Here is a 22,430-nt window from a genome sequence, read left to right as displayed (position 1 = left end):
CTTGCAATTCTATACATTTGGTCATGTCTAATGTCTATTCATGTGATATTTGAGTGACTCAAACATTACTACAAAATCTATGGGTTAAAAAAACCTAAAAAAACATTAGCTGACATGGCCTTGTTTATCTGGACATTTCTAACAAGTTATAAATAGCTCTAATGACTGACATGACAAGAGGAACTGATGACACACTACCCTATTTCGAAATGACACCTTGTGCATTCTATTATTACAACTTTCTACTATTACAACTTTCTACTATTACAACTTTCTACTATTACAACTTTCTTCTATTACAACTTTGTACTATTACAACTTTGTACTATTACAAATGTCTTCTATTACAACTTTGTACTATTACAACTTTCTACTATTACAACTATCTACTTTTACAACTTTCTACTATTACAACTTTCTACTATTACAAATTTCTTCTATTACAACTTTCTACTTTTACAACTTTCTTCTATTACAACTTTCTACTATTACAACTTTATTAAATTACAACTATCTACTATTACAACTTTCTACTATTACAACTTTCTACTATTACAACTTTATTATATTACAACTTTCTATTATTACAACTTTCTATTATTACAACTTTCTACTATTACAACTTTCTACTATTACAACTTTATTCTATTACAACTTTCTACTATTACAACTTTCTACTATTACAACTTTATTAAATTACAACTTTATTCTATTACAACTTTCTACTATTACAACATTCTACTATTACAACTTTATTCTATTACAACTTTCTATTATTACAACTTTCTACTATTACAACATTCTACTATTACAACTTTATTCTATTACAACTTTCTATTATTACAACTTTCTACTATTACAACTTTCAACTTTTACAACTTTCTACTATTACAACTTTATTCTATTACAACTTTATTAAATTACAACTTTATTCTATTACAACTTTCTACAATTACATTTTTATTCTATTACAACTTCCTACTATTACAACTTTATTCTATTACAACTTTCTACTATTACAACATTCTACTATTACAACTTTCTACTATTACAACTTTCTACTATTACAACATTCTACTATTACAACTTTATTCTATTACAACTTTCTACTATTACAACTTTCTACTATTACAACTTTATTCTATTACAACTTTCTACTATTACAACATTCTACTATTACAACTTTATTCTATTACAACTTTCTATTATTACAACTTTCTACTATTACAACTTTCTACTATTACAACTTTATTAAATTACAACTTTATTCTATTACAACTTTCTACTATTACAACTTTCAACTTTTACAACTTTCTACTATTACAACTTTCTACTATTACAACTTTCTTCTATTACAACTTTATTCTATTACAACTTTCTATTATTACAACTTTCTACTATTACAACTTTCTACTATTACAACTTTATTAAATTACAACTTTATTCTATTACAAATTTCTACAATTACATTTTTATTCTAGTACAACTTCCTACTATTACAACTTTATTCTATTACAACTTTCTACTATTATAACTTTCTACTATTACAACATTCTACTATTACAACGTTCTACTATTACAACTTTCTACTATTACAACTTTGTACTATTAGAACTTTGTACTATTACAACTTTGTACTATTACAAATTTCTTCTATTACAACTTTGTACTATTACAACTTTCTACTATTACAACTATCTACTATTACAACTTTCTACTATTACAACTTTCTACTATTACAACTTTCTACTATTACAACTTTCTACTTTTACAACTTTCTTCTATTACAACTTTCTACTATTACAACTTTATTAAATTACAACTATCTACTATTACAACTTTCTACTATTACAACTTTGTACTATTACAACTTTATTATATTACAACTTTCTATTATTACAACTTTCTATTATTACAACTTTCTACTATTACAACTTTCTACTATTACAACTTTATTCTATTACAACTTTCTACTATTACAACTTTCTACTATTACAACTTTATTAAATTACAACTTTATTCTACTACAACTTTCTACTATTACAACATTCTACTATTACAACTTTATTCTATTACAACTTTCTATTATTACAACTTTCTACTATTACAACTTTCAACTTTTACAACTTTCTACTATTACAACTTTCTACTATTACAACTTTCTTCTATTACAACTTTATTCTATTACAACTTTCTATTATTACAACTTTCTACTATTACAACTTTCTACTATTACAACTTTATTAAATCACAACTTTATTCTATTACAACTTTCTACAATTACATTTTTATTCTAGTACAACTTCCTACTATTACAACTTTATTCTATTACAACTTTCTACTATTATAACTTTCTACTATTACAACATTCTACTATTACAACTTTGTACTATTACAACTTTGTACTATTACAACTTTGTACTATTACAAATTTCTTCTATTACAACTTTGTACTATTACAACTTTCTACTATTACAACTATCTACTATTACAACTTTCTACTATTACAACTTTCTACTATTACAACTTTCTTCTATTACAACTTTCTACTTTTACAACTTTCTTCTATTACAACTTTCTACTATTACAACTTTATTAAATTACAACTATCTACTATTACAACTTTCTACTATTACAACTTTCTACTATTACAACTTTATTATATTACAACTTTCTATTATTACAACTTTCTATTATTACAACTTTCTACTATTACAACTTTCTACTATTACAACTTTATTCTATTACAACTTTCTACTATTACAACTTTCTACTATTACAACTTTATTAAATTACAACTTTATTGTATTACAACTTTCTACTATTACAACATTCTACTATTACAACTTTATTCTATTACAACTTTCTATTATTACAACTTTCTACTATTACAACTTTCAACTTTTACAACTTTCTACTATTACAACTTTCTACTATTACAACTTTCTTCTATTACAACTTTCTTCTATTACAACTTTCTATTATTACAACTTTCTACTATTACAACTTTCTACTATTACAACTTTATTAAATTACAACTTTATTCTATTACAACTTTCTACAATTACATTTTTATTCTAGTACAACTTCCTACTATTACAACTTTATTCTATTACAACTTTCTACTATTATAACTTTCTACTATTACAACATTCTACTATTACAACTTTCTACTATTACAACTTTCTACTATTACAACATTCTACTATTACAACTTTATTCTATTACAACTTTCTACTATTACAACTTTGTACTATTACAACATTCTACTATTACAACTTTATTCTATTACAACTTTCTATTATTACAACTTTCTACTATTACAACTTTCAACTTTTACAACTTTCTACTATTACAACTTTATTCTATTACAACTTTCTACTATTACAACTTTTTACTATTACAACTTTCTACTATTACAACTTTATTAAATTACAACTTTATTCTATTACAACTTTCTACAATTACATTTTTATTCTATTACAACTTCCTACTATTACAACTTTATTCTATTACAACTTTCTACTATTACAACTTTCTACTATTACAACTTTCTACTATTACAACATTCTACTATTACAACTTTCTACTATTACAACATTCTACTATTACAACTTTATTCTATTACAACTTTCTACTATTACAACTTTCTACTATTACAACTTTATTCTATTACAACTTTCTACTATTACAACATTCTACTATTACAACTTTATTCTATTACAACTTTCTATTATTACAACTTTCTACTATTACAACTTTCTACTATTACAACTTTATTAAGTTACAACTTTATTCTATTACAACTTTCTACTATTACAACTTTCAACTTTTACAACTTTCTACTATTACAACTTTCTACTATTACAACTTTCTTCTATTACAACTTTATTCTATTACAACTTTCTATTATTACAACTTTATTAAATTACAACTATCTACTATTACAACTTTCTTTCAAGAGTAATTTGAAATGACAACCACACCCCCTTTGCCGACCCCTCGCCCCACAGTTTGGGAAACACTGTTATAATACAGTGATTTAGCCTGCTTTGCATTCACCTATAATAGACTAAGACGGACAAAGAGATTTGTTTTTGCATCCACCTGGCAGGCTAGCACTATAGACAGTTAGCATTCACATTCTTCCCAAAGTCCACTACAGTCAGTTGGTTAGCATAGCCTTAGCATTCTTTACAAAGTCTACCCTGAGGTGATAGATGCTCAGTGTGGTAAGCTAAAAACAAAATGCTGTTAGACAAGTCTGAAACGCTCCACAGTCATAAAACCTGTTGTCTGGGCTTATGGGGGAGGTACTAGGGGAGAGTAAACACGATGACATCACCACTGTGTGACCTGCCGTGTCCTCTTTGAAGATAGAGGGGTCAGAAGTTCATAAGGTCAACACCATACATAGTGACAAGCAGAGTGTTATTTGAGTCATTTGAAAACAGCAGCAGTATTTTAGCCATTAATCCAGTATTCTCCAAAACTAGGAAATGTCACTGAGCACTCTGCATTATGAATAGTTATCATTACATCAATCGTGTGGCAACATTAACACGATAGCCTTCTTAAAATGTCCAAGGCAACTTGTGTGACTGGGCCATAATGCATGTTGAGGCTGAGGTTTAGGTTTATATTGTGTTTCTATACTCTCTCTCCTGCCCTCCTCCAGATCCCAACATTCCAGGCCAGAGTAGAGTTGTAGAGTAGGCCTAAAGTCTGACCACAGAGCAGCAGAGAGGAGAGAGACTGAGACTGAGGGAAAAGCAGTCCTCTGTGTGCTCTGGCCTGGGCTGCTGGCTGTACAAGCACTTCCTGACAAACCAGTACCAAGCCAGGCATCAGGAAGATGCACTGACAGACAGGGAGGCAGACAGAGAGAGACCTAGCATAGACATAAACTCAGCAAAAAAAAAAACGATTTCTCACTGTCAACTGTGTTTATTTTCAGCACACTTAACATGTGTAAATATTTGTATGAACATAACAAGATTCAACAACTGAGACATAAACTAAACAAGTTCCACAGACATGTGACTAACAGAAATAGAATAATGTGTCCCTGAACAAAGGGGGGGGGGGTCAAAATCAAAAGTAACAGTCAGTATCTGGTGTGGCCACCAGCTGCATTAAGTACTGCAGTGCATCTCCTCCTCATGGACTGCACCAGATTTGCCAGTTCTTGCTGTGAGATGTTACCCCACTCTTCCACCAAGGCACCTGCAAGTTCCAGGACATTTCTGGGGTCAATGGCCCTAGCCCTCACCCTCTGATCCAACAGGTCCCAGATGTGCTCAATGGGATTGAGATCCGGGCTCTTCGCTGGCCATGGCAAAACACTGACATTCCTGTCTTGCAGGAAATCATGCACAGAACGAGCAGTATGGCTGGTGGCATTGTCATGCTGGAGGGTCATATCAGGATGAGCCTGCAGGAAGGGTACCACATGAGGGAGGAGGATGTCTTCCCTGTAACGTACAGCGTTGAGATTGCCTGCAATGACAACAAGCTCAGTCCGATGATGCTGTGACACACTGCCCCAGACCATGACGGACCCTCCACCTCCAAATCAATCCCGCTCCAGAGTACAGGCCTCGGTGTAACGCTCATTCCTTCGACGATAAACGCGAATCCGACTATCACCCCTGGTGAGACAAAACCGTGACTCGTCAGTAAAGAGCACTTTTTGCCAGTCCTGTCTGGTTCAGTGACGGTGGGTTTGTGCCCATAGGCGACGTTGTTGCCGGTGATGTCTGGTGAGGACCTGCCGTACAACAGGCCTACAAGCCCTCAGTCCAGCCTCTCTCAGCCTATTGCGGACAGTCTGAGCACTAATGGAGGGATTGTGTGTTCCTGGTGTAACTCGGGGCAGTTGTTGTTGCCATTCTGTACCTGTCCCGCAGGTGTGATGTTCGGATGTACCGATCCTGTGCAGGTGTTGTTACACGTGGTCTGCCACTGCGAGGACAATCAGCTGTTCGTCCTGTCTCCCTGTAGCTCTGTCTTAGGCATCTCACAGTACGGACATTGCAATTTATTGCCCTGGCCACATCTGCAGTCCTCATGCCTCTTTGCAGCATGCCTAAGGCACGTTCACGTAGACGAGCAGGGACCCTGGGCATCTTTATTTTGGTGTTTTCCAGAGTCAGTAGAAAGGCCTCTTTAGTGTCCTAAGTTTTCATAACTGTGACCTTATTTGCCCACCGTCTGTAAGCTGTTAGTGTCTTAACGACCGTTCCACAGGTGCATGTTCATTAATTGTTTATGGTTCATTGAACAAGCATGGGAAAGTGTTTAAACCCTTTACAATGAAGATCTGTGAAGTTATTTGGGGTTTTACAAATTATCTTTGAAAGACAGGGTTGTGAAAAAATGATGTTTCTTTTTTTGCTGAGTTTAGTATGTGTGTCATAAATGGCACCCTATTCCCTATGGGCCCGGGTCAAAAATAGTGTACCATATAGAGAATTTGATGCCATTGGTGATGCAGCCTTAGTACATGTTCAGTCAGCTAAGTCAAATCAATAAGGGCTTGAAATTAAGGCCTGTACTGTGCGTCCATAGAGGTCGGTCAGTAGTTCTTTTATAGGAGGAAAACATAGCCCATATTACTATGAATCCAGAGACTAGAAGTGGATATCATTCAGTTAAATAACCTGAAGGTTGCTTAGGCACTGCATTGACTCAAGTCCTCAACTCTGTGCCAAGCATTTACTACATCTCACTGATACTCAACATTTTCACAATGAAAATGGGGAGTGTACTTCAGCACACCTGCAACCTGTCTGAGACTAAGGGCTCGATTCAATCCATAGCTCAGAATATCTGCGTTGTAGTGCAGTTCACATTTAAAGGTAATTTCCGATTGAGCCGACGTATCGTTTACCATGAATGCAGTCTCCGCGACCTTGGGAACATTGCTTTTAATTGTCAATCGTGCTATAAAGCGGATCACCATACTTTACAGTTGGGATGAGGTTTTGATGTTGGTGTACCGTGCATTTTTTTCTCCACACATAGTGTTGTGTGTTCCTTCCTTCCAAACAACTCAACTTTAGTTTAATCTGTCCACAGATTATTTTGCCAGAAGCGTTGTGGAACATCCAGATGCTCTTTTGCGAACTTCAGACGTGCAGCAATGTTTTTTTTGGACAGCAGCGGCTTCTTCCGTGGTGTCTTCCCATGAACACCATTCTTGTTTAGTGTTTTACATATTGTAGACTCGTCAACAGAGATGTTAGCATGTTCCAGAGATTTCTGTTAGTCTTTAGTTGACACTAGGATTCTTCTCTTAGGGCTGGGGGCAGTATTTTCACGGCCGGATGAAAAACGTACCCAATTTAAACAGGTTACTACTCTGTCACAGAAACTAGAATGTGCATATTATTAGTAGATTTGGATAGAAAACACTCTGAAGTTTCTAAAACTGTTTGAATGGTGTCTGTGAGTATAACAGAACTCATATGGCAGGCAAAAACCTGAGAAAAAGTCAAGCAGGAAGTGGAAAATCTGAGGTTGTAGTTTTTTCAAGTGATTGCCTTGACTGTATTCAGTGACTTAGGGTTCATTTTGCACTTCCTAAAGCTTCCACTAGATGTCAGCAGTCTTTAGAATGGTGTTTGACGATTCTATGGTGAATTTGAAGGGAATACCAGCTGTGGTAAACTGGTGTTCCATTATAAGGCATGGGCTCAAGTCACGCGCAAGGACTTGGGAGGGAGCTGAGTTCATATTCACTCCTAAAGAGAACAGATAGGTCCGGTTGGAATTTTATTCAAGGTATATGATAAAAACAACCTAAAGATTGATTCTATACATCGTTTGACATGTTTCTACAAACTGTAGTATAACTTTTTTGATTTTTCATCTGGACTAAGTAACGTGCGAACAAAATTGATTATTTTGAAATAAATATGAACTTTATCGAACATTTATTGTGGAGCAGGGATTCCTGGGAGTGCCTTCTGATAAAGATAATCAAAGGTAAGTGAATACTTATAATGTAATTTCTTAGTTTTATTGACTCCAAGATGGCGGGTTTCTGTTTGCTAGTTGTTAGTGTCATCTGGGCTGTACTCAGATTATTGCAAATTGTGCTTTCGCCGTGAACCTTTTTTGAAATCTGACAAAGCGGTAGCATTTAGGGGAAGTGTATCTATAATTCTGTGCATAACACTTCTATATTGATCAATGTTTACGATGAGAATTTACGTAGTATGTGTGCTCATTGTGCTCATTCACCGGCAGGTTTGGAGGGAAAACATTTCTCAACATTACGTGCCAATGTAAAATGCTGTTTTTGGATATAATTATGAACTTTATCGAGCAAAACATACATGTATTGTGTAACATAATGTCCTAGGAGTGTCATCTGATGAAGATCGTCAAAGGTTAGTGCTTCATTTAGCTGTGTTTTGGGTTTTTGTGATGTATCTAGTTGCTTGGAAAATGGCTGTGTGGTGTTTCTTGTGAAGTTTATGTCCTAACATAATCTAATTTTATGCTTTCGCTGTAAAGCCTTTTTGAAATCGGACAATGTGGTTAGATTAACGAGAGGTTTATCTTTAAAATGGTGTAAAATAGTTGATTGTTTGAGAAAATGGAATTATGAGATTTTAGCTGTTTAAATTTGGTGCTCTGATTTTCCACTGGCTGTTGTCAAAATCAATCCCGTTAACGGGATGAGAACGGGAAGGGGTCACCAACAGGTTAACCTCATTGAGCATTCTGCGCTGTGCACTTGCTGTCATCTTTGCAGGACGGCCACTCCTAGGGAGAGTAGCAACAGCGCTGAACTTTATCCATTTATAGACAATTTGTCTTACCGTGGACTGATGAACATCAAGGCTTTTAGAGATACTTTTGTAACCCTTTCCAGCTATATGCATGTCAACAATTCTTAATCTTGGGTCTTCTGAGATGTCTTTTGTTCGAGACATGGTTCACATCAGGCAATGCCTCTTGTAAATAGCAAACTCAAATTTTGTGAGTGTAACTAACATCTCCAATCTCGTCTCAATGATTGTACTCAAGGTAAACTGACTCCTGACTCCAATTAGCTTTTAGAGAAGCCTAGGGGTTCGCATACCTTTTCCAACCTACACTGGGACTGTTTAAATGATGTATTCAATATAGACAAGACAAATACAAGAATGAGTGTGTTATTAGTTTAAGCAGACTGTGTTTGTCTGTTGTTGGGACTTAGATGAAGATCAGATCAAATGTTATGACCAATTTATGCAGAAATCCAGATAATTCCAAAGGGTTCACATACTTTTTCTTGCCACTGTATATAGTTCACATGAAGTTACAGTCAGCTTAGCTACAAACTATATAGCCACAGACTTCAGAGAAGCTTGGACACAATACATACAAGAGTGAACAGAAAACCCCCTACGAAGAGCAACAGAATTAAAGACGACAACAACAAAAAGTACCCTAAACAATGGCTGTATGAAAGTTGAGTAGCTGACCTACGTATGTGACTGCCAGACATGGGACGCAAGCTATTTTAAGTGCAAAGCAACAATGCCCCTACACAAGCAAGGCCTCTGAGCGTTCACAGTGCATACCAATCATTCACAAGATTCCCATCCACCTCATTTAGCCTAACCAGAGAGCTGCATTTGATTAACATCCACCCAGGATAAAGAAGTTATTTTTTCAAACCAGACTTCACAGTTGGCTGTAACCACTGAGATAAAACTCATGTTCATTGTTGAGCTTTTCCAGATGTAAAAATGATTTCTATTACCATGGTGTTACAAAGTGAATACTATACAGAGTCGATGAAGCAGATTTGTTTACACTCCAAATCTTAAACGTCATTTTAGACAGGTAGCCTAGCGGTTAAGAGCATTGGGCCAAGAACCGAAAGGTCGCTGGTTCTAATCCCCTAGCCGAGTAGTTGAAAAATATGTTGATGTACCCTTGAGCAAGGCACTTAACCCTAATATCTCCTGTAAGTCATTCTGAATAAGACCACCTGCTAAATGATTAAAATGTAAATGTACACTCGGCTAACAGCATGATCCAATCCATCAACTCTGGTTAATAACACATGGAAATAAGAGATATTTCAAATCAACATGACAGCTGGTGCAAAGGTGGGATTTTTTATTCTTTAAAGTAATCAGTGTGGATATAAAGAAATGTTTCTATAAATATAATGTTTTTAATAACAAACAAATGCAGAATACCAGAATTAAACATAATAGATGTCAAAGGCATGAACATGTTGTTTAATAGAGAGCCATCCATGCATTTAGGGTAAAATAACGTTCATGCATTTGACAAGAACATAACAGAAGAAGCGTGAGGTGGGGACAGATCACGGTGTCTTCCTTTATAAAGCCTAAAGACAGCTGCTCATCCTGCATGGTTAGCACCCATCCATCCACCCACCCACCCACCCACCCACCCACCCACACACACACACACACACACACACCACACACACACACACACACACACTTAACCAGGAGCAAAATGACTCAGGGGTGAAAGGGGACTGCTTCAAGCTGCCACCTGGGCCAATTGTAAAAAACAACTGCCACATTTTGCCAACAATTACCTTGTGGGGAATATTCATTTTCTGACTCTGATTACCTGTAGGTCTGAAATTTACAAAACGCACTGTCCTATCTCCTTCAATGATTAATTTGTTTTCAGTTTTGATAAGCCAATTATACAGCCAGCTGTAGAGTAGGCTACTGCATATTTCAGCTTGTTCATCAATGAAGGATTGGTATTTCAGCTGTCTGTCTGTCTGTCTGCCTGCCTGCCTGCCTGTCTGTCTGTCTGTCTGTCTGTCTGTCTGTCTGTCTGTCTGTCTGTCTGTCTGTCTGTCTGTCTGTCTGTCTGCCTGCCTGCCTGCCTGCCTGCCTGCCTGTCTGTCTGTCTGTCTGTCTGTCTGTCTGTCTGTGAGAAAGCATTAGGGAGTGCAGCTGATGTGTTATTTAGCCCACCTCTGAGTCTGAGCTGTCTCTGTCCAGCATTCTGTATTCCCCTAGCCTGGTCCAAGACCTGATTGTGCTGTCCTGCCTACTCCTATGGTCCTTCGGGGTTGGCAAGACAGCACAAACAGATCTGGGACCAGGCTAGTATTTCTCCTCAAAATGCTCAAAAAGGTAAACAAAAGGCACAAACAACGTGTGTCTGTTCTGTGTTAATAGGCAGCAAGGATATCTGAAACACATAAACAAAATGTTGAAAAGATCCTGCAAATGGTTTACTTTCATTCTATTAAAATATTTTGTTGTAATTACCAAAAGACGGCTTTTAACTTTGGTGAAAGTATTCGGGCTAAATTTGGGGCTAAATGTTCTCATTCTAGCTTAAAGTACTGTAGGTTATAAAAACATTTGTATTTGGAGGATTCATGTCATATAGGCTACACAGTACATGTGCACAAAATCCCAGACCTATACCTACTTTCTTGTTTTAAAAATGTTGATTGTACTTTTAACCTTCAAATCCCAGGCATTTAGGCTTTTGGAAATATGTTGAATAAAAGAGAACAGTTGGACAGAAAGAACAGCAGTATAATGGGGGATAAGGACCCACGAGGAAGCAATTGTTTTTCACAGGACTCTGCTGCTTAGAATAGAAACAATGTTCCGAGCCAGTCTACTGATCAAAGACAGCTCCAACCCTCTCCCAGCAGTGACCGAGCCAACTCAACCGCTCCAACCCTCTCCCAGCAGTGACCGAGCCAACTCAACAACTCCAACCCTCTCCCAGCAGTGACCGAGCCAACTCAACCGCTCCAACCCTCTCCCAGCAGTGACCGAGCCAACTCAACCGCTCCAACCCTCTCCCAGCAGTGACCGAGCCAACTCAACCGCTCCAACCCTCTCCCAGCAGTGACCGAGCCAACTCAGGTCCTAAGACAACCACATCCTTCATGCTAAATGCTCAGTCAGCTGGCTCTTTATCACCAAGGTCCATTTCCATTATGCCCAAATTGTGTCAAATAAATGTTGGTTTTAATAGAGGGAAACAACTAAAAAAGAGAATTTTGATCTTTAAATACAAATATATACTTACAAAAATGTTTTATGTACAATAGAAACATCATGTACCAATGAGTGTCTCTGCATGGCAATTAAGTCCAAAAACGATTATCATTCATTCAGTCTGTAAATAAACCGTTTTTTTTTGTGTGTGGGGGACACCCATCATAGGCTACAGTACATCCAGAGGTCTCACCCCACTCAGACCACTCACACCGTGGTCTCTCCCTGGTTGTTGTTAGCCAGTCTCGTATAAAACCTCTTCCAGGAGTTGAGGGTCTTCCCAGACCAGATCCAGAACCCGGACGTTATCCCCACGATCAGAGTCATGAGGTACTTGATCATGAAGACGGTGAAGTCGGGGCTCATGTTGGGGTGTGGGTGGGCCGGACAGGGCACGGCGTACGTCTTACACGTCTGGCTGATCCACGTCCTCTCCCACTGCTCCCGGAAGGCCTGCTCGTAGAAGTAGCAGGCGATGACGATGGTGGCGGGGACGGTGTAGAGCACGCTGAAGATCCCTATCCTCACCATCAGCTTCTCCAGCTTCTCCGTCTTGGTGCCGTCGTGCTTCATGATGGTTCTGATCCGGAACAGAGACACGAAGCCGGCCAGGAGGAACGAGGTGCCGATGAAGAGGTAGACGAAGAGCGGTGCCAGGACGAAGCCTCGGAGAGCGTCCACGCTGTTGATGCCCACGAAGCACACGCCGCTAAGGACATCCCCGTCCACCTGGCCCACCGCCAGGATAGTGATGGTCTTAATGGCGGGCACAGCCCACGCCGCCAGGTGGAAGTACTGCGAGTTGGCCTCGATGGCTTCGTGGCCCCACTTCATCCCTGCTGCCAGGAACCAGGTGAGGGCCAGGATGACCCACCAGATGGAGCTGGCCATGCTGAAAAAATACAACATCATGAAGAGGATGGTACAACCCTCCTTTTTGGTACCCTGCACCACAGTCCTAATGTCGTTGTCAAACCTGTCATTGCAAACCACCTTGTCCTCAAGGAGAAATCCAGCTATGTAGGCAATGGATACCATGGTGTAGCAACCGGATAGGAAGATAATAGGACGCTCAGGGTAGCTGAAGCGCTTCATGTCCACCAGATAGGTTAGAACGGTAAATAACGTGGATGCACAACATAACACGGACCAGATTACTATCCATATCCTGGCGAATTTTAACTCTTCCTCGCTGAAGTACATCATTCCGTTAGATTTCTTTGGCTCACACGGTGCGCCACAGTCATCCTCACCGAGAAAACGGTAATTCAAATAAGTGGGTACTTTCAGCGAAGCCGGGCACTTGAACTGTCCTTTTACAATCCCAGTATCATGCGGAGGCTCCGTTACATCGGGGGTGGGATTGACCGGTGTGCTTTGACCCGACATATTCTGCCCGACGCACAGCTCGCCCGCTCCATGAACCGGGAAAGACTCGCACACGAGCCTTTCCGGCCACTGAAATCCGAATTTGTTCATGAGCGCCTCGCAGCCCTGTCTCGCCCTCTCGCACAGTGACCTGCACGGGGGAAGCGCCTGCTCAAGCACCGTGCACACAGGCGCATACATGGAGCAGAGGAAAAACTTTAAATCAGGAGAACACTGAACTTTCACAAGCGGGTAAAACTGGTGTACCTCGAGCCCTGCGTCCTCCTGGGATGTGTGTCCTAGTAAATTTGGCATGATGGTTTCGTTGTATGCGATGTCCGTACAAAGTGGAATAGAAATCGGTTGGCAAAAGCCGTGCTCTGGAATAGACATTCCCCGGTCGCCATACTGTCCATTTACCCTTATAGATCCTAAACTGATCAATAAAAACACCTGCAAAAATATACACAGTACTCTGTTATAATCCATTGCGAAAGCATTACGCACGGCCACAGACATACTTTCTTTGCGGTTTCTTCCAAAACTAGCTAGCTCGCCAGCTAGCGAGAAACTACTTCCCCGCTCCCTTTCTTTGTTGGGTTTTTCTTTCCTTGTAAATGTACTCCCTTCCTGCGTAACTTTTGGTTGTTTTTGCTTCTCCCCGCCGCTGCGCAGAGATGTTGAAGGTCCCCCAAAATAAAAAAATATCGCTGACAGAATTTGGAGAAAAAAATCCGACCTACTATACACAACACACAGGTCCGGACTCCACAATGTTCTTCTGCTACTCTAGCTGCCCGAACAAACCGGATAGCCTCTCTCTGCTCTGCGCTGTTCAAACCTGTTTCCAGGAGCCCTGCCGTCTCAGTGAGCCGTCTCTCTCTCCTCCATATGGAAAAAAGGGTTGGACTAACAGAGGCAAGGTTTAGGGATCGTCTACAATTGCTCATCTTGAGTATGGCTCTCGATTTTTGACTGATGAGTTTCAATGTCTTAGTTCTATAGCCCGAAACAATATGACATATTTTCTATAAGAATTATGCCCTTATAAATAGGCCTATGATATTCTGAAAGCCACATCTAGGACTACTGATGGAAAAGGAAATATTATTTTACAAATCTGACAGTAGTCCTACTGTTTATATGAGCAAACCCTTTACCCTTAATGTATATGTTCATTTAAACTGTGAGGTATTGACTAAGAGATATCCTATTCGACCTCCTCAAATAGCCTACTATTGTAACAGTCCAGACCCCCTTGATATTATCATCCAGTAAAACTGTGTGTGACTGTAAAACACACTAAATAAATGCCATGTGCTTTCCATATTACAAATGACTATAGCCTAAATGGGTCTTTTAGAGAGGGAAGAACAACCAGCATCATTTTTATCGGTTTCCCCTTTCAACCATAATGTTGTCTCCACCGTTAGGCCCTAGGGACAGGGATGAAAGTGGTTTGTCACCATGAGCCTTTGGGATCAGAGGGGTTTCAAACCCAGCTCCCACAGTGGTGTGCGCAGAGGGAACAGTAGGAGGGAGAGACACTGTGTAGAGGAGAACAGGAAGGAAACTGTGAGAGAGAAAAGAGAGAGAGAGAGAGAGACCCTGTGCAGAACACCAAAGGAAGGAAGAGAGAAACTCCACTACAGTGAGCTTAACAGAGCAGTCCTGCCCCCCTTGACTTTCAGGGAGTCTATCATCTCTCATTTGTCATCAACTGTACTGTACTGTACCTTACTGTTCACCAGAGATATATTAGATAATGTAAGGCTGTTTATTGTACAATAACAGTATCATAACAACATAAATAATAATCGAATCAACTACTGTTGCAACCATCAATAACACTATGACCAGTTATAGAGCGTCAATAATATGATTAGCCCAAGTGATGTGCATCAAAACGTATTTCTAGTTATCAACCTGTGGTTATGTGTGCACAGAAGACTGTCACAGAGCACTCTCTAGAGAATTCAAAACAACATGACCCACCAGCTGAGGCCAAGCAAATACAGAGGACCCCTAATGTTAATCAGTCACCTAGGGATTCTGACTGGTTAAGAGGCATGTCTGTCAGTGGGATTGAGAGGGAGTCAATAAGTATGTAATATATCCTGACAGAAGAATGCAGTGAGACTTGGTTCTTCAAGCTACACCTTGCCAAGAGAGACACACAAACTCAACATGACTTATGTTACTAAATGTCTTGTTTTAGGGCTGGGTGTCTAGACAAGTCTATTCAGTTTGGAATAAAGTTGTCCAGAGAAATCAACGTTACAAAGACAAAGTTAAAACCTTGAGTCAGATTTGACCTTGATGCAGTTGATCTATGAGCCAACATTAAAGAGATAAACTGGAATTAACTATTGGAAATGCATTTTTTAGTGGGGAATTTTTGGTGCAAAACAGTTTCAGAACCATTTATGACCACATGCAATAACCACAGAATAGAATAGAATGACTTCATGTTTTTCCAAAGAAACTTTAAAAACGTTATGAACATTACATTCTTACAGCACACATTGTGTTGTTGGGGTTTCCATGTATTTTTCTCCTACCTGTCTGTCACAGCAGTCATTATGACCCGGAGGTTGTTTGTTTTCATGTTATAAAGTATATCTGTTTAAAGACCATTAGGCTTGAAAACTGTACTCATAAGTGAAGTTACATACATTTTCTAAGATGCATCCCAAATGGCACCCTATTCCCTATATAGTGCACTACATTTAACCAGGGCCCATAGGGATGCACTTTGGGATGCAGACTTGGAGATGTTGTTGACCTATTGGTATGGTTTGAATCAGAGACTTAACACCTTGGTGGGTGTCCAGAGAAAACACTGTTGTGGTACAATACAAAGAAGGACTCTGTAATCAGGCCAGCTGAGCTCACATCAAACATGACTGGTAATACAGGATAAATCACTAGAAACTGTTGCTGGTGCAGTTGAGTAAATTATGCCTTAAAAAAAACGAAGTACGGTAATTAGATCAATTCCAGGGATAACTAATTTCCGGAAATAGCTAATTATGTAAATACCGATGAATAGGAAGATAAAGGCATCCAATATCCACACTAGCATGACCACACTGGATTGGTGTTGTGGTAGAATTAGTATGAAGTAAGTATGTAATACATGACCTAACAACAGCTGTTTTGCATTGGTAGCTGAACACAGTTTGAAGCATTAATACACTTTATTTATTTCAGGTAAACCAACAATAAACAACATTTACAGAAGGACATTACATCTTCCATAATAACATTACATACAGGTCGTAACAAATAGGTAATGCAACAGCTATTCTACTATTATATTCTAAGTTTCAGTTTATAAAGTGACCGGTAACACTTCTTCTATGTCCGAAACCACTTGTGAAAAATGATGTATTTTCAGAGCATCATACAAAAAAGAAAAAATAGATATGCAAGTGAAGCTTTTTTTTTACTGTAAAACACAGATTCAGTGTTGAGTACAGCGGGGGTTGCATGTCTGGTTCCAAAACGCCTTTCCCAACATATACTGTACGTCTACGCAGTTAAGAAACTGACAAGGCCAAAAAATATACTGTATGTGTATATATCCATATATATTTAATACGAATCCTCTCTTTTATGGCGTTAAGGAGACACCCGTGACCCTGTATGTACGCAAACATAGTATAAGCGTCACTATTACATTTTACACAAGGCGTTTCCCCTCCCCTTTTATATACAGCCTAGTAAGACAGTTTATAACAAAGGATACAAAATGATTAAATATTGACATGTAACTCGAAATATGACAGATTTGAATGGTGTATTTGTAAATGCATTTTTTTAAACATCTGGAAGTTGACCTTAACAAGCAAGAACCAATGGTAACATTAAAATGATAGTAGGCCCCATTCAATTGTTAATCATTTTGACCGTCACAGTGCTCAATGTGCAATTTCACTACTTCTTTCCCAAGATTTCCCTTCATAGAGAAAATGCTTTTAATTCCCAAAGGAGAAAAAAAGAGCTTTCAGGAACTCCACCCACGCAGGCAGGCAGGCAGTCCAAAATATATACAGTATTTTCATGTTTATGTGATATCGCAGGCAGGCGGCAAAGGAAGAAACTCCTGGGACACAAAGGCACAAAATAAAAAGGGGGCAAAAGAAAAGTGATATGCCACACACACAGAAAGCAGGAGAGTAACGTATCAAAACAAATTATTCAGCTGCTTAATACCTCCTGTATCCCATAAAGCCATGCAAGGCCGAGCAGAGCGAGCGGCGATCTATCTCAACAGAGCTCTCTGGTATTAACCCTCCTCTGTCACGCTGCTTTAGTCACATTAAGACGCCACTCTAGATTCTCCTCCCTTCCTCACTACCACGACACAGAGTCACTTGCCACACCAGGAATGACACTGAAGTCCTATGAAATCACTTCAAGTATCTGTAGTAGTTCTCCTTAAAAAGTCTGTGCATCACTGGGGTTGGAAACTGGGGTCTGTTGGCCTATATTACGGTTGCCAAGGGAGGGCACTGATATTTCTAGTCTGTGCAGGCAAGAGCATGTGATTAAGGACAAAACAGGTGCAAAAAGTGTCATTTTTAATAAGCTGGAATGTACAGTAGGGCAAATAGATTGAAAAAGTGCATTCTCAAAAAGCTAATGACACAAGTCGTCACTATCACTGTGTTTCTCTGTCGTTGCCTCGAGTGCTCTATACCACACCAACCACCACTAGAGATGGTGGGACAATTAAAGCTGTACCATAACATGGACTTGGCCATATGGCGAATCATGTCAAAGCCTTCTACAAGACTCCTTTCTTTTTAGTGTCTCCTCCTCCTCTTCCTCCTCCCTCGATGATAGACTAGCAGGTGAGGCAGGGGTGGAGAGGGACTGTGTGTGGCCAAGTGTCTACAGTATTATACCTGTGACTGTCTCTCATGTGTTCTCATGTGTGTGTGTGTGTGTGTGTGTGTGAGCATGTGTGTGTGTGTGTGTGTGTGTGTGTGTGTGCATGTGTGTGTGTGTGTGTGTGTGTGTGTGTGTGTGTGTGTAATCTCTCCTGATAGTCAGTGTGTGTCCATGATGTCTCATTCAGAACTCTCCTCCCCCTCCTCTACTTGTGAACAGTACAGGCCCATTCAGATTAGTGGTAGATTTCAAATCAATCCATAAAAAGTGAACCCATATTCTCCATGTTACTGGTCATTGCTATATTACCTAGCTCACACATGACTAATATGAGCAGATATTTTTACACAAAACAACACCCAGCTGAAAATCGAACACAAAGAGATCTTTGTACCAGCCAATGTAACATAGTACCCAAGAAACAAAACAATTTGTTAGATCAATATCATACGATATCATAAAAAGTGCTCCTAATAATTTTATTAATGTGATAGCTGAGACAAACAGACGATGATGTCTGATATACAGTACATTACTGGACGGTATCAAAGGACGTGAAGGAGAAGAGGATTGTCATGGGTCGAAGTAACCAAGAGATCAAAATCCCACTGAGCCTATTGCCATTGTGTTTTACCATCTAGATACAGTGTACAACAGGATGCGGTATAGATAACAGTACCTCATGGCCTACATGGAAGCACCAATGAAAGGGTATAGCCCATATTGCCCATGTTTGATGCACACGCAACCACACAGATATAACACACACACACACACACACACACACACACACACACACACACACACACACACACACACACACACACACACACACACACACTGAGACGAACCACAGCGAATGTAACATATAACATGTGACTCTTCACGATGTCATCGGTGCTCATTGCTTTGTGTGTATGCATCATCTCTAGCAGAGACTAATGGTTTATTATCACCAATATCACTATTACAGGATTACTAACATTGCTCTTATAATTATTATTGATTTGATGTCATTTGACTCTGGCCTGACAGTTACAGAGGAGGAACAGGTCAAAGGTAAAGAGAAACATTACTACCGCTTGTCATTCTAAGTTAAAGTTTGTGTTGTGAGTTAAACTGTCCAGGGGGTGTGTATCTGTGTTTGTGTACGTGTGAGTTTGTGCATGCGTGCGTGAATGCATGCAAGTGAAAGAATTTAAGCTTTCTTGGAGTCCATGATATATTTTCTAAATATGAGTATACTGTACATACAAATATACATTCTTACATTGGTAGTTAGAAACACAAGCCACAGTATGCATCAATAGTATTGTAAAGACCCTTGATGATTAAGGGTATTGTAAATGTGTCAACGATATATGAGTATCATAACATTATAAAAGTCAACAAAAATTGCAAATTATAAAACTGAAATTGGAGGTGTCACCCACCAAAATGTATACACTCAGGCACACAAACACACACACACACCACACACACGGTTGGAAAAGTAATAAGTTAAAGAAACAGAAGAGGGTATGTGATCCCGGTGGCTCCTCCATCTCAGTGTCTTTGTCCTTCTCTCTTGGACTGACCACAGCAGCAACCTGAAAAACACAGACACAAACACATGAGTTAATCTGCCAACTGGAAATAAACTAATCACAACTACCTTATTTCTGAACGACCCCTTTGGAGAGAAGTAGAGAGAGAGAGAAGTAGAGAGAGAGAAGTAGAGAGAGAGAAGTAGAGAGAGAGAAAGAGAGAGAGAGAGAGAGAGAGAGAGAGAGAGAGAGAGAGATCAACAAAAATCTTAAAGATGTTGACATCATCATTCTGCAGGAGACATGGTGTAAGGCTGACATTGTCACTCACTGTCCCACAGGCTACAGAGAGGTAATTGTGCCATCACAGCTCTGTCAATAGAGGCAGAGACTCTGGAGGACTGATCATTTGGTACAAATCCGAACTACAAAATCTAATTGATCCCCTCAAAATTGGTAAATATCACATTTGGTTAAAACTGAAAAAATATGTGTTCCTTTGCGCAATATACCCCCCCCCCCCCCCCCCCACAGAATCCCCATATTACTCAGAGGAGATTTTCCCCGCCCTTGAGGAAGAGACGTGCCATTTCCAGGCCCAGGGAAATGTGCTCATTTGTGGAACACTACCTGATCTAACGAGCACACGAGGAAACAGCTTTATTACAGGCCATACTGTTTCTAACTGTAGGATATGCATATAATTGGTAGATTTGGATAGAAAACACTATAAAGTTTCCAAAACTGTTAAAATAATGTCTGTGAGTATAACAGAACTGATATGGCAGACAAAAACCTGAGGAAAATCCATCCAGGAAGTACTATTATTTTGAAAGGCTGTTTTTCCATTGAAAGCCTATCCACCATACAAAGACTTAGGACCCAGTTCACGATCGCTATGGCTTCTTCTACATGTGGCCAGTCTTTAGGCATTGTTTCAGGCTTTTACTCTGACAAATTAGGGAGATACAGCACTTTCAATGAGTGGACAGTGGAAATTTCCAGACATGAGTTCAGTGCGCGATCGGGAGCGCACCTTTCTTGTTTCTCCTTTTCTATTGACGAAGCATTTGTCCAGTTTAAATATTATTGATTATTTATGACAAAAACAACCTGAGGATTGATTTTAAACATCGTTTGACATGTTTCTACGAACTTCTATTGTACTTTTTTAGATTTTTCATCTGTCTGTTGTGACCGCATTTAATCCAATGGATTGCTGAACAAAACACACCAACAAAACGGAGGTTTTTGGACATAAAGAGGGACATTATCGAACAAAACAAACATTTATTGTGTAACATGGAGTCTTCGGAGTGCAACCATATGAAGATCATCAAAGGTAAGTGATACATTTTATCGCTATTTCTGACTTTTGTTACTCGTCTTCTTGGCTGCTAACTGTTTGTAATGATTTGTCTGCTGGGTGCTGTTCTCAGATAATCGCATGGTATGCTTTCGCTGTGAAGCCTTTTTGAAATCTGACACAGCGGTTGGATTAACAAGAAGATTATCTTTAAGCTGGTGTATAACATTTGTATCTTTTATGTATGTTTATTATGAGAATTTCTGTTTTGTTAAGTTTCACGCTCTGCAATTTCACCGGATATTGTTTGAGACAGTGGATTATTGAACAAAACGCGCAAACAAAACGGAGGTTTTTGGATATAAACATGGACTTTATCAAACAAAACAAAAATTTATTGAGTAAATGGGAGTCTTGTGAGTGCAAACATATGAAGATCATCAAAGGTAAGTGATTAATTTCATCACTATTTCTGACTTGTGTCACTCCTCTACTTGGCTTGTTACTGTTTGTAATGATTTGTCTGCTGGGCGCTGTTCTCAGATAATCGCATGGTTTGCTTTCGCCGTAAAGCCTTTTTGAAATCTGACACCGTGGTTGGATTAACAAGAAGTTTATCTTTAAACCCATGTATAACACTCGTATGTTTCATGAATTTTTATAATGAGTATTTCTGTTTTTGAATTTGGCGCTCTGCAATTTCACTGGATGTTGGCCAGCTAGCGTCCCACACCCCCTAGTGAGGGTAATCTCCCCCATAGAAACAACAGTGACAGCACTGTCAACAAAAACAGAAGGGATCTGTTGCAGCTCTTTAGAAGCCTGGGTCTGTACTTTGTCAATGGTAGGTTACGGGGGGACTCTTTGGGGAGATTCACCTACTGCTCACCTCTTGGCCACAGTAGACTATATGATTACAGACATTGATCCTTTCTCTCTCAGCTCATTCACTGTCAAGCCACTAACACCTCTGTCTGATCACAGCCAAATTACGTTGTTCCTCAAAAGAACAGACATGGAAACAACCACACATTCACAGCCCAGTAAGCTGTGCAACATCAGAAATTCATACAGATGGGCCCAAAACAGCACAGAAGAATACCAGAGAGCAACCTGTAACCAAAATATCCAAACACTCTTAGATATCTTTCTGGATACCACATTCACTCACAGTAAAGAAGGCATCAATCTAGCAGTAAAAAACATCAACTATATATTCAGGCAAACAGCAAAAGAAGCACAATTGAAATTGATAAAAAAAACGAAACAAAAAAGATCACATATGACAACTGGTTTGATGCAGATTGT

General features: G+C 38.9%; 2 protein-coding genes across 3 annotated transcripts in view; both read right to left on the bottom strand.

The window, feature by feature from the left end:
* Window positions 1-10,821: 10,821 nt before the first annotated feature.
* On the bottom strand, window positions 10,822-14,269 carry LOC106579053 (frizzled-1). The gene has a single exon (XM_014158482.3). It carries the CDS (start codon window positions 13,908-13,910, stop codon window positions 12,231-12,233), a length of 1,680 nt encoding a protein of 559 aa, XP_014013957.2. The 5' UTR covers window positions 13,911-14,269; the 3' UTR covers window positions 10,822-12,230.
* Window positions 14,270-16,572: 2,303 nt separating this feature from the next.
* Window positions 16,573-22,430, bottom strand: part of LOC106579405 (cyclin-dependent kinase 14) — a 216,499-nt gene continuing 210,641 nt past the window's right edge. For both annotated transcript variants that reach the window (XM_014159277.3, XM_014159287.3), the window contains one exon: window positions 16,573-19,879. The gene's annotated coding sequence lies outside the window, so the exon portion shown is untranslated. The remainder of the gene's footprint in view (window positions 19,880-22,430) is intronic.

The sequence above is a fragment of the Salmo salar genome, chromosome 02, assembly GCF_965601325.2.
Source record: "Salmo salar chromosome 02, fSalSal1, whole genome shotgun sequence".
NCBI lineage: Eukaryota > Metazoa > Chordata > Actinopteri > Salmoniformes > Salmonidae > Salmo > Salmo salar.
This window is presented reverse-complemented; position numbering and strand designations above follow the sequence as displayed.

Coding starts and splice junctions, on each gene's coding strand:
- LOC106579053 (XM_014158482.3), bottom strand. CDS start 13,910: ATGTCTGTGGCCGTGCGTAATGCTTTCGCAATGGATTATAACAGAGTA.